The sequence below is a fragment of the Plectropomus leopardus genome, chromosome 23, assembly GCF_026936395.1.
Source record: "Plectropomus leopardus strain MGB_pleo_1.0 chromosome 23, ASM2693639v1, whole genome shotgun sequence".
NCBI lineage: Eukaryota > Metazoa > Chordata > Actinopteri > Perciformes > Serranidae > Plectropomus > Plectropomus leopardus.
Genome location: NC_142198.1, coordinates 2531142 through 2544399, shown reverse-complemented (window position 1 = coordinate 2544399; position 13258 = coordinate 2531142). Strand labels below are relative to the sequence as shown.

At 41.2% G+C, this 13258-nt stretch overlaps 1 protein-coding gene across 1 annotated transcript; it reads right to left on the bottom strand.

Annotated features, from left to right (window-relative positions):
* Positions 1-36: 36 nt before the first annotated feature.
* Positions 37-11671, bottom strand: c23h4orf54 (chromosome 23 C4orf54 homolog). The gene is made up of 2 exons (XM_042512563.2): positions 6804-11671; positions 37-1628 (listed from the first exon to the last, which is right to left on the bottom strand). The coding sequence occupies exon 1, from the start codon at positions 11399-11401 to the stop codon at positions 6824-6826; it is 4578 nt and encodes a 1525-aa protein (XP_042368497.2). The 5' UTR covers positions 11402-11671; the 3' UTR covers positions 37-1628; positions 6804-6823.
* Positions 11672-13258: the final 1587 nt, after the last annotated feature.

The window sequence follows — 13258 nt, the reverse complement described above, 5'->3', positions numbered from 1 at the left end:
TGCATTAACAACAATCAACAAGTGAAAAACATTAGAGAAGTCTGCAAAAGGGTTTCATGTTTATTACATTTTCACACATTTTACATTCACGTTTGATGAAACATCCCTTGCGATATTCATGACACAATTTTGAACCGGCACTGTACATTTGCTAAACACATCAAAATGACAAAGCTAAACAGAGCCTCATATCAGCATTACTTTCAACTTTGGAGAAGATATTTCAGCCCTTCATTTCCACATCTAAACCCAGCTTTCCCTGCTGCACGTTCACCATTTCATTCCAAATAAAAGTCCCATTGTTCCAAAGCCAAAAACGTCCTCATTTTTTCTCTCTGTGACATATCAACTTTCATTTACCTTCACAATATTTTCTCTGTCAAGAAAGTTCAAAGTTTCAAAGCAGTAGGATGGTCTGGCTTTAAAAATAGTATTTACACATACACATTTCATTTCTCTAATTTGACTTTCTTTTGTAAATGTACATAATCCTAACAGTGTTTACAAGTTGATAGACTGTAATCGGGTCAGTCATGGACCAACATTTAAAACCAAAACAGTGACTGTGGTATAACATCTAAATTTAACCATTTCAGCAGCTCAGGAGGCAGCAAACTCCCAATTTCAAAGTTAAACACCAATACCACCTTAAGAATTCACATGGCTTATTCATTAGAATATAAAACAATAGCTTTCAACATGAACACCTCTAAGTAAGACATTTTGCATTCACTGTGCTCTTTTTATAAATGGGGTGGCATTCTTTTATAGACAAAACAATCAAGTGTTGGCCTGGATTTTCGAGTGTCGTCGTGTAAACAGTAGCGGAACAAGAAGTTGATTCAAAATGAAAGGATGGACTGGCCAGCAGATCCACAGTCTGAACCATTTTAAGTACAAAACAAGAGGTCAGCATCAAAGTAACCACTTAGAAACAGTGATGCACATAGAAAAACATGATAGATGGGGCAAAAAGTACATCAGTCTGCAGATCACTCAGTAGAGGTATCCTTGAGGTCCCTCTCTGCCTGCTCAGTGCCTACTAGACAGCATTATGTGGCTAAACTGCTCTGCTTGGAAAACTATAACCTTATTCTTTCTATTTCATTCAGCATATTGATGAAGTATTTTTTTCCAGGTACATAAAAACACATGGTGGCAAATGTTGATCTTCATGCATTTTAAAGCAACAATAGCGACACTGCATAAAATCCAACACACAGGTGACCGTAAAAAAATGTTAAGCTGTACAGATATTATGCTAAATACAGTCAGCGTAAAAATGATTATGCAATAATGTGTTGTAAAATGACATAGATTACAAAACCACAAAAAAACGACAATCTGACAATTGCCAGAGTTAAACGCTGTTTTGTCAGACCCATCGGCGTGTAATGTTGACACCAAGGAAATTAGATTGAATTATTATCAAATTAAGTGAATCTTAATACAACTAAGTGTTTAAAACAAGAAATACACATCTCGTACACGTTAGAAAAGGTGGAACAGGATGTCAGTGAGCCCTTTATAGAAGAGCCCCAGATCCATCCTCTCCAGCCAATGTAATAAAACAAATGTAGCAGAATGAAGAAACCCAGAGTAGCCCAGCATCCACTCAGAGCTCAGCCCTGTGGGGAACCAAGAAAACAAAAAAAAACAGTAAGTTTCTATGGACAGAGTAACAACTGAAATCCAAACTCATTTTAGCACCAAAGTTTCTACATGTGAAATGTCACATTAGGGTCACATTGACCCACCAGGAAACCTTGTGTGCTAAGACAACTTATCTGAGGTGTCTGTGGTCACATCACAGTATACATGATATATATCCAATATATATACTCTGTAGAGACCTCTAATCAAACAGCCTAACAGCACTTTGGACCCCCCGGACTCATTTCCAAGACCCTAAACAACAAACAAGATTAGTGCTATACAGAAGTTTATTAATGACAAAATTAATCTAAATAACCCCTGAGATTTATGACTGCTGTGAGCTCAGTTTTTTTTCAGTTTATTATCAACAATCTATAAAGGTGTGTTTATCTAAATCATGCTTGTTGACATTTTAATGGCCTATATTTGTGGCTCTGGCACAGGATGATGCCCCTGTTGTTAACCCTGCATACAACACTCACATTGGCTGGGCTGTTCTTTCAGCTGGGGAGCTAGCTGTCAATTAGTGAAAGTAAATAAAAAGTATAACTTTTATATTTATTACATTTTAATCTAATTGTTATATTGTTATATATTTTTTTCATACTCATATAGCGCTTTTCAGAAGGCAGTGTGGTAAAGCCAGCTCCAAGATGAAAAGGTAATGCTGCCGAGTTTTCGTTGTTAATCTTGTATCAAAGTTTTTAGCAACTTGCAGACAACACCAGAGCTACACTATTTGAACTACTGAAAGAATTGGAGATGTGAGCAGCCCTTAACAGTATAGTACAGAATAATAATGAGAAGGGCAATAAGGCAGGGTTTGCTTCACTGTGTCTTTATTTACATGTATTAACGTGCCTGTTTGGAAAAGGCTGATTGCTTGGCCTCCAGTATTGCTGTTTGCAGCTTTCTCAAGAAGGGCTCATCCAAACAATTTCATACTGGTCACTGTGCTTTCTTGGGTCCACAACAATACAGCTACTATAATAAAGCTGCGCCCATTAGCAATGCTAGAGTATACCCATCCTTTGCTAATAGCTAGCAATTTGAGACCAGGCTTCCAAAAGTTACACTGCGGATGACATGTTTGAGTTTGCTACAGTGTTACATCTCTGGTCTCTCTTTCTCCATCTGTTCTTGAATGTACTGCAGACGGTGATGAAGAGAAAGCTTGCACAGGACTCATCTCTAGAGAAAGCTCATATGAGAAGGATTCACACAGGTTCCTTAAATCCAAGTTACATGATCAAGACAGAGTCAAGTCTCAAGATAAAACTCACGAGTCCCAAGTCCTAAACGTTAGTTTTAAGTCCTACAGTTTTTCTAATGTGCTCCTCACAAAATGTAATGCCATTTCAACAATAAATTAGTAATACGTCAATTTTCCAAAAATGCTTCTTAAAATGTTTCTTTGTTGAAACAAGTTTGTTAAAATAACTGGGACTGAATTTAATCACAAAAAAAGTTCTGAAATTGCACTGTCAAAGCACAATCAACCAGTACCACAACAGAATGAAGTTAGCATGTTTCTGTCGTTTCTTGTTGTATGAAACGCATCTCATACTGGAAAAAGGTTGTAACTTTCTCTTCAAAAAATGCCTTACCTTGCTTTGGGGGACGGTATTAAATATTGGGCTAGCTAGAAAAAAATGCCCAGAGAAATGTACATAAAATTATCATAATTATATATTTGGAATTATTTTAATAGAATTATTATGATTTTAAAGATGTTTTTCAGGTAAATTCCCTTCTTTCTTTGCTTTTTATCCTTCTTTTGTTTAGCTAATTTTCAAGTTATTTTCTTGTACGTTTTTCTAATTTCTTATCAATTTCTGGCTCATTTTTTAAAAAAGTTGCTCAATTCCTTCTTACCTTGTTTATTTTATTGAGAAATCATGCCAGTTTACCCAGATTTAAAAGGGTTAACACAGCTGAGCTCTGCGGTATGTGGGTCTCATTCTCAGATAAGAAGGGGAACTCCAAATGTCCCGCTGCTATGTTGCATGTTGTGTTTATGTAATTGCTGATCAGGGGGCATGTGAACCTGGCTTCTCACTCTCTCTGTCTTTAAATGCCTGTTCCTATAAAAAGCCGGCTGACCCCGCTGCGACTCTGACCTGCCAGGCAGACTCTTGATGTCCGGCAGCAGCTGTTATGTGTACACATAACAAACGCCTGACCTTTCACTCCTGCACACGCTATGTCCACTGTACATATTCAGACACCTAGCTAATAAAGAATCTTTTGCCGATATAATCCTCCGTATCTGGGCAGCGATATCAGAATTCACAGTGCATGAGAGCCAGCACCTGCTGAGGTGCTCATTTGCAAACTTTACAATCACATGGTATCTATTCCTCTTGCGTGCATGATGAATCCTAAGACATGACTGCTTGCATGCTTAATGCCCTTATCCACCTGGCATGACACTAGAAAATTCAGAAATAGACTGAGTTGTTTTAAAGGGTAGAGTTAAATTACCACATGGAGAGTGTGCCACTATTTTACTATGTGCTTAGAGGCTTCTTTGGGGTTAGATGAGGACTCCTATGGAGACACAATGTGGTCAAAATAAATAAGACACTGTAAAATGAGTGATCATATAAAAAAAAAAATTCAGAGATAAGATGAACTTAATCACAATGACACTGAAAAATAATACATTTTTAAATACTATTTTCATCTTTTTTTCCTAGTGATGGAGTTAATTTTTTAAATTAGCACTTTTAATTTGTATCGTTTGCAATGTATTTTAAAACCTTTTAAAACCTTTATGTAACGATGAAAATTAGTCCCAACTGCTCTGTAGACCTGACACATATATATATATATATACATATATACATACACACACAAAATTAAAAAATACACACACACATATATATATATATATATATATATATGTGTGTGTGTGTGTGTATTGTGTGTGTATGTATGTATGTATGTATGTATATATATATATATATAATGTATTTATTCACATTTTCTTTTTCTAAAGATTTTCTTGAGTCTGTTTTTTTGGATAATGCCACTTTTTGTTTTTTGAGTCACAAAGTCTTTAAGTGTCCATCAAGACAAGCAGGGAAGAGCTTAACGGTTATCGTGACATAAATGTATCCTAATAAAATAAAGACTCCAAAAGAAAAAAGTCCTCTCATCATCCTCCCAGTGTGCACATCAGACTCTCTTGAAATTAAATTCCATTTTGAACCTTAAAGGAGCATCAATATTAGTTTCTCTTTCTTTAATTGTTTTATTTGAATTTGTGTGTTCCTTTTTCAACTGTCTTTTTAGTCATGTGTCATTTTTCAGCAAAGCACGTTCTATTGCAAATTTATTTTTTTCATGCACTCGTTAATTCTGAGATTTGGGGCTATTAACGCCAGATTAACTATTGACACCAGATTATGGAGCAGCTTCTCTCCTCAGGCTGTGAGACTCCTCAACCCCTCCTTCAACAACAACAGTTGTAGCAGGATTTAGGGACAAATGTAATTTAATTTTTTCTTAAACTACGTTTTTTTTCTTTTAATGACAAATAAATCTTGTACCTTGTATTTTTGCTTCCATAACATATCTTATTTCAGAAAAGTGGGCAAAAACTTCCAAAGTACACATTCCTTTTTCTTTTTCTTTTTCTGGAAATGTATTCAAAAAGTGCATATTTAACTAGACATAGCCTCATTTGCCTGTTTAAACATAAAATTTCAGAAAACTTGTAATACAAAAAAATATTTTCTTAATATAAGATATAACCTTGGGAAGTTTCATGGTGAATCTATCAATAAAACTGTTTACAGATGAGGAATTTTACAATAATTATCAGTACAGGTCAAATCTCCACCTCAGTAGAAAACTTACATATTGAACTCTCCTGTTTTATTCATATCTATATTCAAAAAGCTTTCGCAGAGAGGTTTGTTCATATAGCTTTTATAGTCGGATTTATATTTTTATTCCTAAAGTCATGGTAAAAATGATGTTTTATGCCTGTCAACAGTATTCTTGGATTTAGTAATAAAATAGATATTCAAAATTACCACTGTAAAAATCTTTGACCAACACTGTTTTTCAGAGAAAAATACATAAGTATAACAACTACTACTTTTGAAATCAGGACTATTCATAGTATTTTTGTTTTAAAAATGGAGTATTACTAGTTTTACTTAACCTTTGAAACCTGGATAATCATCAGTTTTCATGTGCAAGGTTCAGGCCCCCATCACAGACTTTCTGATCATTTGAAATTTGTGCAAATTGGTTTGATTTCTTTCTAAAACATTGGGGAAAAGGCAATGACCAAATTGGCAAAAAATCCCAAAAGTTGCAATAAAAGAATTAAAAGGATACGAGATGATTACCTCACAATTAGTTTTCACAAAAAATGCCCAAAGAACTTTATTTATGATTAGAATAATTTTATATTTACAATTATGTTACAGAAAAAATATATGTTATATAAATTAATACAGCGATTTTTTTCAGCACTTTTTTTGCAGGGGCGGGTTGTACCTCTTTTCATATTTTCAGGTAATTACCTTTTTCATATGTTCATGAAATTTCTTTTTTTTTTCTTTGGGCCATAGCTTGTTAAGTTGATGTTGCCATCTCCCTGTGTTTTCAGAAGAAATCAAACCATTTTACTCAGGCTTCAAATGGTTAAATAACAGAAATTTTTACTTTTTCTACAGGTGATTCCTCATAGTAGCAGGTGGTGAGAATGTTTTTTGACAGTTGTTTCCACGGTTTAGAATGATCTTTCAATCTCAAGCAATAGTGTATTAGAATTAGAAGAAAGAGTAGTACTGTTGTAACACTTTTACACTTGTACTGTCTCCATCTTTGGAACATGTGCAGATATTTGATAACTTCTGCATCATACTTTGATATGTGGAGACAAAAAAAAACCCAAGAGTGTCGCTATTAGAATAAAAGCGAATTTCGTCTGTTTCCTTTGATTATATTCTTAGAAAAGTCCATCTATGCTTTTAAAAGACCTAAAAGTGTCTCATACATCATCGAAATGCACTTTTTAAAAGTTCCAATAACAAACAATAAAGTTTTTCTATACACACATGACACAATGCATCATTCCGATTCACTCAGTTTGTACACAGATGAGATTAACAGTCAGAAGTACTCACCTGTCCGGGTAAGCTGCCCTTCATCTGTGCTCCACCACAAAGCTCATGGTGGTCCCATCAAATGAGGGCGGAGCGATGATCCGGGGCCCCTGCTGGGAGGTGATGCTGATGACCGGCTGCTTGATGCCAGAGAAGCCCTGCAGCGGCCTGTTTGCAGCGACCTGCGGTTGAGCGCCGGAGGCCGCCTGCGGAGACTTTCCAGTGGCCATGTAGAAGGGACTCTCCATGTACATGCTCTCCGCCTGCTGCGACAAGGCTTTCTCTCTGCTCTCCGCCTCCGCCTGCACTGACATCTGCGACTGCACCAGCGTCCGGGCCGGGATCACGGACGGTGTCGGCATGAAGCCTGGGTAGATCATGTAGGTGTGTCCATATGCTCCTGGACTGAGAGCCAAAGGTGAGATCGGCATGGGCACCGGGGTCACAGGAGGTTGCGGCATGGGCACGTCCACGTACTGGCCTGTTTCGGGGTCAAAGAGGCGCTTGGTGGCTGGCTGCATGGGAGTGTCCACCAGGTAGTAGTTTCCAGTGGTGGGATCCAGCAGCATCTTCCTCTGGGTGGCCTGGAAGGGGTCCAGGGTGGGAGCAGGGGTGATTGCCGGCGAGAAGCAGTACACCTGAGGCTGATTGGCGGTCATGCCCAATGGCAATGAGTGGTAAATGGTGGCAGAAGGGATCTCTGGTGAACGGGTTTCCATTACAATACTGGAGCGTTTTGGAGACTGGTTGTGGTCTTCCAAGCTTCTGGCGCTGGACAACAAGTGTGCAGAAGGGGCGGTTGGTTGTGTTGGGGTGTTAAATGTGTACACAGATTTTTTCTCGGCAGATGAGGCTTGTTTGTTGCTGCTGGCATGAGACTTTACCGGAATGGTTAGGTAGTTCTCATTGTCAGCTGAGGCGCTCAGGTGCTCATGCGTGGCCCTTTCTACCTCCTTTAATTCAGCTCCTTCATTTCCACTTAGCTTCGCCTGGCTGATTTTTAAGGACACGGGCAGTTTGGGGGACTTTGGGACAAAGTTCTTGGTGCTGAAAGGTGGCTGTGAGGTGACATTTGGTTGGGGCATCTTTGCCGTTGTGGTGGCCTTCAGGTTGGAGCTGAGGTAGGACATGTTTTTGCTCCCTGTGGTACTGGTGGTTGACATTGACCGAGTAACCAGCCTGTCATCATGGCTGCCAGCAGTCTGTAAGCCCACAGTGGGCTCTCTGTCCTCTCGCCTCAGTAGGTTGTCAGTGCCAGGGGACGCCACTACTGCTGGTGGCGTCTTGTCATTGTTGGGATAGGAGTCTCTTCTGCCTGTCTTGTCCAGGTTGGACCCTCTCACTCTGTCCTCCTCAGGTCCTCCGTGCTCCTCGCTGGCTATCAGTGAAAGCACATGGCTGTCTGTCAGGAGCTGCGGCTCATCCCTCCTTTTCCATTCATTCCTTTCAAACGTGTACAGCTGCTCCATGGTTTTCACAGCCGCCTGCAGTTTCTCCAGCGCCCCTTGGTTCGTCATCTTCGACTCTGCTTTCTTATCTGTGATTTCTAATATTTTCTCCTGCTTTTTCGAAGCTGCTCTGCTTTCAGATCTCAACCCAATGTCTCCATCTGAGTTATTTGAGTTGGGTGCTCTCCCTGCTGCCTTTTGCACTGGAGCACTTTTAGCGCCCTCTGGAGACGATCTGTCCACTTCAAACGATTCCCTTTTAGTTAACTCAGTGAGATTCCCAGCTTGCTTTCCGTTACTGTTTGTATTCACAGACTGACATTTGATCACTATAGGTGACACAGAATGAGGATTTCTATGGGACATTTGCTTCTTTTGCTCTGAGTGGCTGTCAGCGGATAAAAAGTTGGATTTATTTTCGTTGTTATCCAGAGAAACAAAGTGATAGGAACTTTTCACCAATTTACGCACGTCTCTTACTTGGTGTATGGGCGTCTGCAGCTTTCCTTTATTATCTCTGATATCTCTAACCATGAAATGCGGCACTTTGTCTGACGACTCACCCTTCAGAGCTGCAGCCAGCGCCTGGCATTTGAAGTCATCTGTTCGGACGGCTGCGTTACAGCCTATATTAGGAGCGCGCAGCTTGGAGACGCCAAAAGGCTCCGTCTTATTGTCTCTCGCGTTCCTTAAATTGATTTTAATTTCCGGAGATTTGGATGTAGCCACGCTCCTGGAGTCTGCAATGTATAAGGTGTCAGAGCGCAGTTGAATCCCTCCTCCGTCGCCATGTGCAGAATAATTGCTCTTCTGCAGCTGCTCTCCGGCTTCGCCGTCACTGGGCAGCAGTTGGATACTTGGCACAAACAAATGTGACATTTTAGTGGGTTTGCCGCTGCCCGCTGACTGCTGATCCCCCTCTCCCTCTTTGTCGTTAGCTGAAGGCGACTTCTCTGGAGTTTTATCGTTTTTATGATCCTTTTGAAACTCTAGCTCCTCGTCCTTCCAGCATCTGAACGCGCTATTTTGGCTCCGAAGCAGTGTGCTTTTAGACGCTTCCAATGCGCCTTTTTTAGTATCGATTCCAGCTTCAATCGCAGGTTCCAAATTAGTTCCTGGTGCGGGAGCGGCTGCGTCTTGTCTCCGTAAATCGCTCTTGCTATCACATGAGCCGCTGTCCACGATGTCCCCTAATTCATCCACGCACATTATAACGAAGTCAGAGCTGCTCTCAGAAAACTTGGAGCTCTGTCTCTGCACCTGCTTGATGCCCTTCTCCCTGTGGCTGTCGCTGTCCTGGTGCGCGGCGCACAGGGAAGGCGGCTCACTTATCTCCCCTCTTTCCATCTTGCGCTCCTGCTCGAACTGCATCTTCTTCGAAATGACATTTTTGATGAGGCTCGAGGCGAATATGGCTTTCTTGTGTGTGTCTTCCATGGTTTTGCAGGGCAGCTTGCTGGCCCCACTCCTCTGGGCGCCTGGCAAACTGTCGGTAACCTCATCTGTGGAACGTGATCCTGCCGCGTTTTGTGCAAAGTTAGTGTGCCTTTCTCCCCCAGACATTCCTGATTTGACATTGCAACGAAAATTCAGTGTCTCTGTGAGTCGGATCACACCGCTGTGGCCCTGACTGAATTTCCCCATCAGCTCTATTTGCTGTGCGCTGTGGGGGGTGCCGTTCAGAGTGAAGATCTTGCTGGTGGGCGGTTTGATGCTTGCCAGTGCAATTCCTTTATAACCTCTATTGTCTATATTTTTGGCAAATGAGTTTTGGTGTGAGACGACACTTTGGTCCAGTCCCTGGGACACATTCATGTTGCCATATTTCAGGTCGACAAACGTGGACCACCTGTTGATCCCCTTTCCATGCTCTGACGCAGAGGACTCACTGGAGGTGCTGAAATTAATTGCATCAAAATAAGGATAAGCCAAACTCTTGAATGCTTTGGCTGTCAGGTTGCGCACCTCCTTGTCAGCGTCGTCCAGGTCGCTGACAGCGCTGGACGCACCGCTGGAATACTCGGTGACCTCTTTTCCCCTCAATTTGTGGCCAAAGTGTAAGCGTCCGGGCGCAGCTATGAAACACTTCGCCCTGTCACACAACGTCTCTGCCTTCCCATCAACTCCCCTAAACACATAGCGGCTCATGTCCCCGGAGCGCCTGGCATGATAAAGGATATTCCCCTGTTCTTGGATGCTGCCAGGGTCATTTATAGCTCGAGAAGTGGTTCTGATTGACAGGTGGATCTGTCCCCCACTGTTGCCACTGCGCTGCTGCTGCTGCTGTTGCTGCTGGGGCTTTGACACACTCTCATCTGAGCTGGTGAACTTGGCCGCATCGCACAGATCACTTTCAAGCAGAGTGCTGACTGCTGCTGCGCCCTGCGCGCGAGGCTCGCGGCCGCCGCCCCCCCTCTGCCCCACCGCTCCATCAGCGTCAAAAGACGCGTAATCGACAAATGAATAAACCCTGTTGTCATCCTCAATGTCCCAGCTGGTGGAGGAGCCCACCCCAAGGTCGTAGTCCTCCCCGTGATCCGACAGCTCCGAGATCTGGATCTCGTGCGTGGTAATGTAATGGGACTCGTCCTCCGTTACGCACGGGATGCAGTCGTCGGAAAGCACCAAACTAACATCATCATCATCCTCATAATTATCCGACTCACTTCTCCCGCTCAGATAATTATCACTGCAGTGTAATTCATCTTCTCTTGGTGCGTTTTCTTCTTTGGACACCTCGGCGCGCGTCATGGCGCGCTCGCTTTTGTCTCCCGCTTTGGGGCAATCCTCTGATTTTGCGTTAAGATCTGATGAGGAGGGATCAGAGGGACCCTCCTTGACAACCTCTGTACATTTCACATCTCTTGGCTCCTCTTTCTTCTCAGCTTCCATGTTGCTTTTAATCGCCGGCTCATGGTTTGGTTCCGTTGGGCGCAGATTTCCGGCGCCGCTGTTGCTAATGAGGACAGACATTTGGTTTCTTTCACCAAAGGGACAGCCTTTCTCCGGGTTTACTCCGCTCGTGCTCACATCAACTATCCCCAAATCAACGTAATTGCTTTCGTCTTGCTTCCCCGGGGCATCCTCCTCTCCGCGCGCCGGTTTACGGAGCAGATCTTTGACCCCCCGGAGAGGCGCCGGTGTCTCCACACAGCTTTGCCCTGTCTTCATAGCTGAACCGGCAGGTTTAAGTTTACATCTGGTGTGTGAGAGAAACGGCAGAGAGAAGGAGCCTCCCAGGATTCCTCAGTGCTCCGGGCAGAGACGGCGCTCCGTGTCCGGTTGGACAGACAGTCTGATGACAGCGGAGCGCTCCACACATTCCACCTCACCGCGATATGAAGCCTAAAGCCCACAATCTAAAAAGGACCAGAGACATTACCAACTACTGTCTAGGCCACAGGCTTCTCAAGTTGGGGTCCACGGACCAACAGGGGCCGTTGAGAGGACTCATCTGTAAAAGAAATTAATTTATTTAATATGATTATTAATACCCATTCTTAATGACTGCCCCCAAATAAACAACTAATTAATTATACTAATGTGTGTGTGTGTGTGTGTGTGTGTGTGTGTGTGTGTGTGTTAAGTTTACACTTTAAAGTCTAATTAAATCAGTCTGTCTAAGTTTTTAGCAACTTCAGTAAATCAAGTTTACTGAGCTATATATCAGAATTCTGCTGGGTGCAAACTAGTCAGTTATATTTGTATTTTTCTAAACATGTTAACAAAATAGATTTCCTCTAACTTCATCACTGGCTAAATTCTCTTTGTGATGATCAAGTTCAGTCAGACTAACTTGGTTTGCTGAAGTTGTTGACAGTTAAGAACTTTTCTTAACTTGTCATTTTTAAGTTGCAACAACTTCAAATTTTGAGTGAATTTAGCAATTAGACAAAAAGTGAACATAAATTAAGATTAATAATTATATTTACTTTCCTTTCAAGGCAATCGGTTTCCAAGATTAGTTTTAATAAAATCAACTTGTCAGATTTTACAGTATATGTGAAATAATTATAGTAGCCTAATCCACATTTGCCTCATTATAAATTGATTATTACCAAATTATGTCATAAGTCATAACTAATGAGGTACATAAATCAACTTATTTTACTTACGTATAGGTAATATCTTATCATTAAATAAAAACAGTTTTTTTTTATTTCTTACTATAATTAAAAGGGAAACACTTTATACAAGTACCATTAATAACTGCTAAATTGATTATTAATTCATAAATACTATGTGGTGCAGAGGCATAGTAGCTTAGTGATAACCGTATGGTTTTTTTTTTTATTATTGTTAGTTTGTTTTTTAATAAACAAGCACCATTTTTTTGTATGCACCCTGCAGCCAAAAACTTTTTTCTTTCCAGAAAAATTATGAATTTGGATGTAAAAAAAAAGTTATTTATTGGTAATCATTGTAACCAGTGTTTCTGCTTTGACTACAGTGCAAGTTAAGTTGTTTGGTTTTTTTTGTACAAAATGTAATCACACTCTTGAAACATCTTTTTAAAAGTCCATTATGCAATTATCCAAACCTGTTTTCTTTTCAAATCAGCTTGTTTCAAGTTCCTAAAATAAAGTTTAATTTTTTTCTTGATTTGTAGTGCAACAACTTAATTTGTATTTCCTGTTTTTAAGGACGCAGGAACACATTTTAAGTTGAAATATTTTGATAAAAAATAAGAGATGAGTCTGAAAGAAGCCTGTCTCTACCTGTTGCACCAGCAGACGTCCACTCCATGCAGACAGACGGCTCACTGGCTGTTTTTTAAAAACACATACCAGGTTCAAATATAGGCACGGAGGCAAAATGTGCAAAGTGCAGCTATGTTAGACGGGAAGGAATGTTTGCAAGGTTTTGAGACACCTCACATGAAGGCTGCCTGGCAGATAAACACCCAAGTGACAACAACTCAGCAACAACACACCCCTATGAGGAGAGAGCCAGCGAGCACGTCTGACTGCTGGAGCTCTCAGGGGGTTAGTCTGTGTCAGTGGGGGGCAGTCTGGGGGCCAGGGACCT

Coding starts and splice junctions, on each gene's coding strand:
- c23h4orf54 (XM_042512563.2), bottom strand. CDS start 11,401: ATGAAGACAGGGCAAAGCTGTGTGGAGACACCGGCGCCTCTCCGGGGG.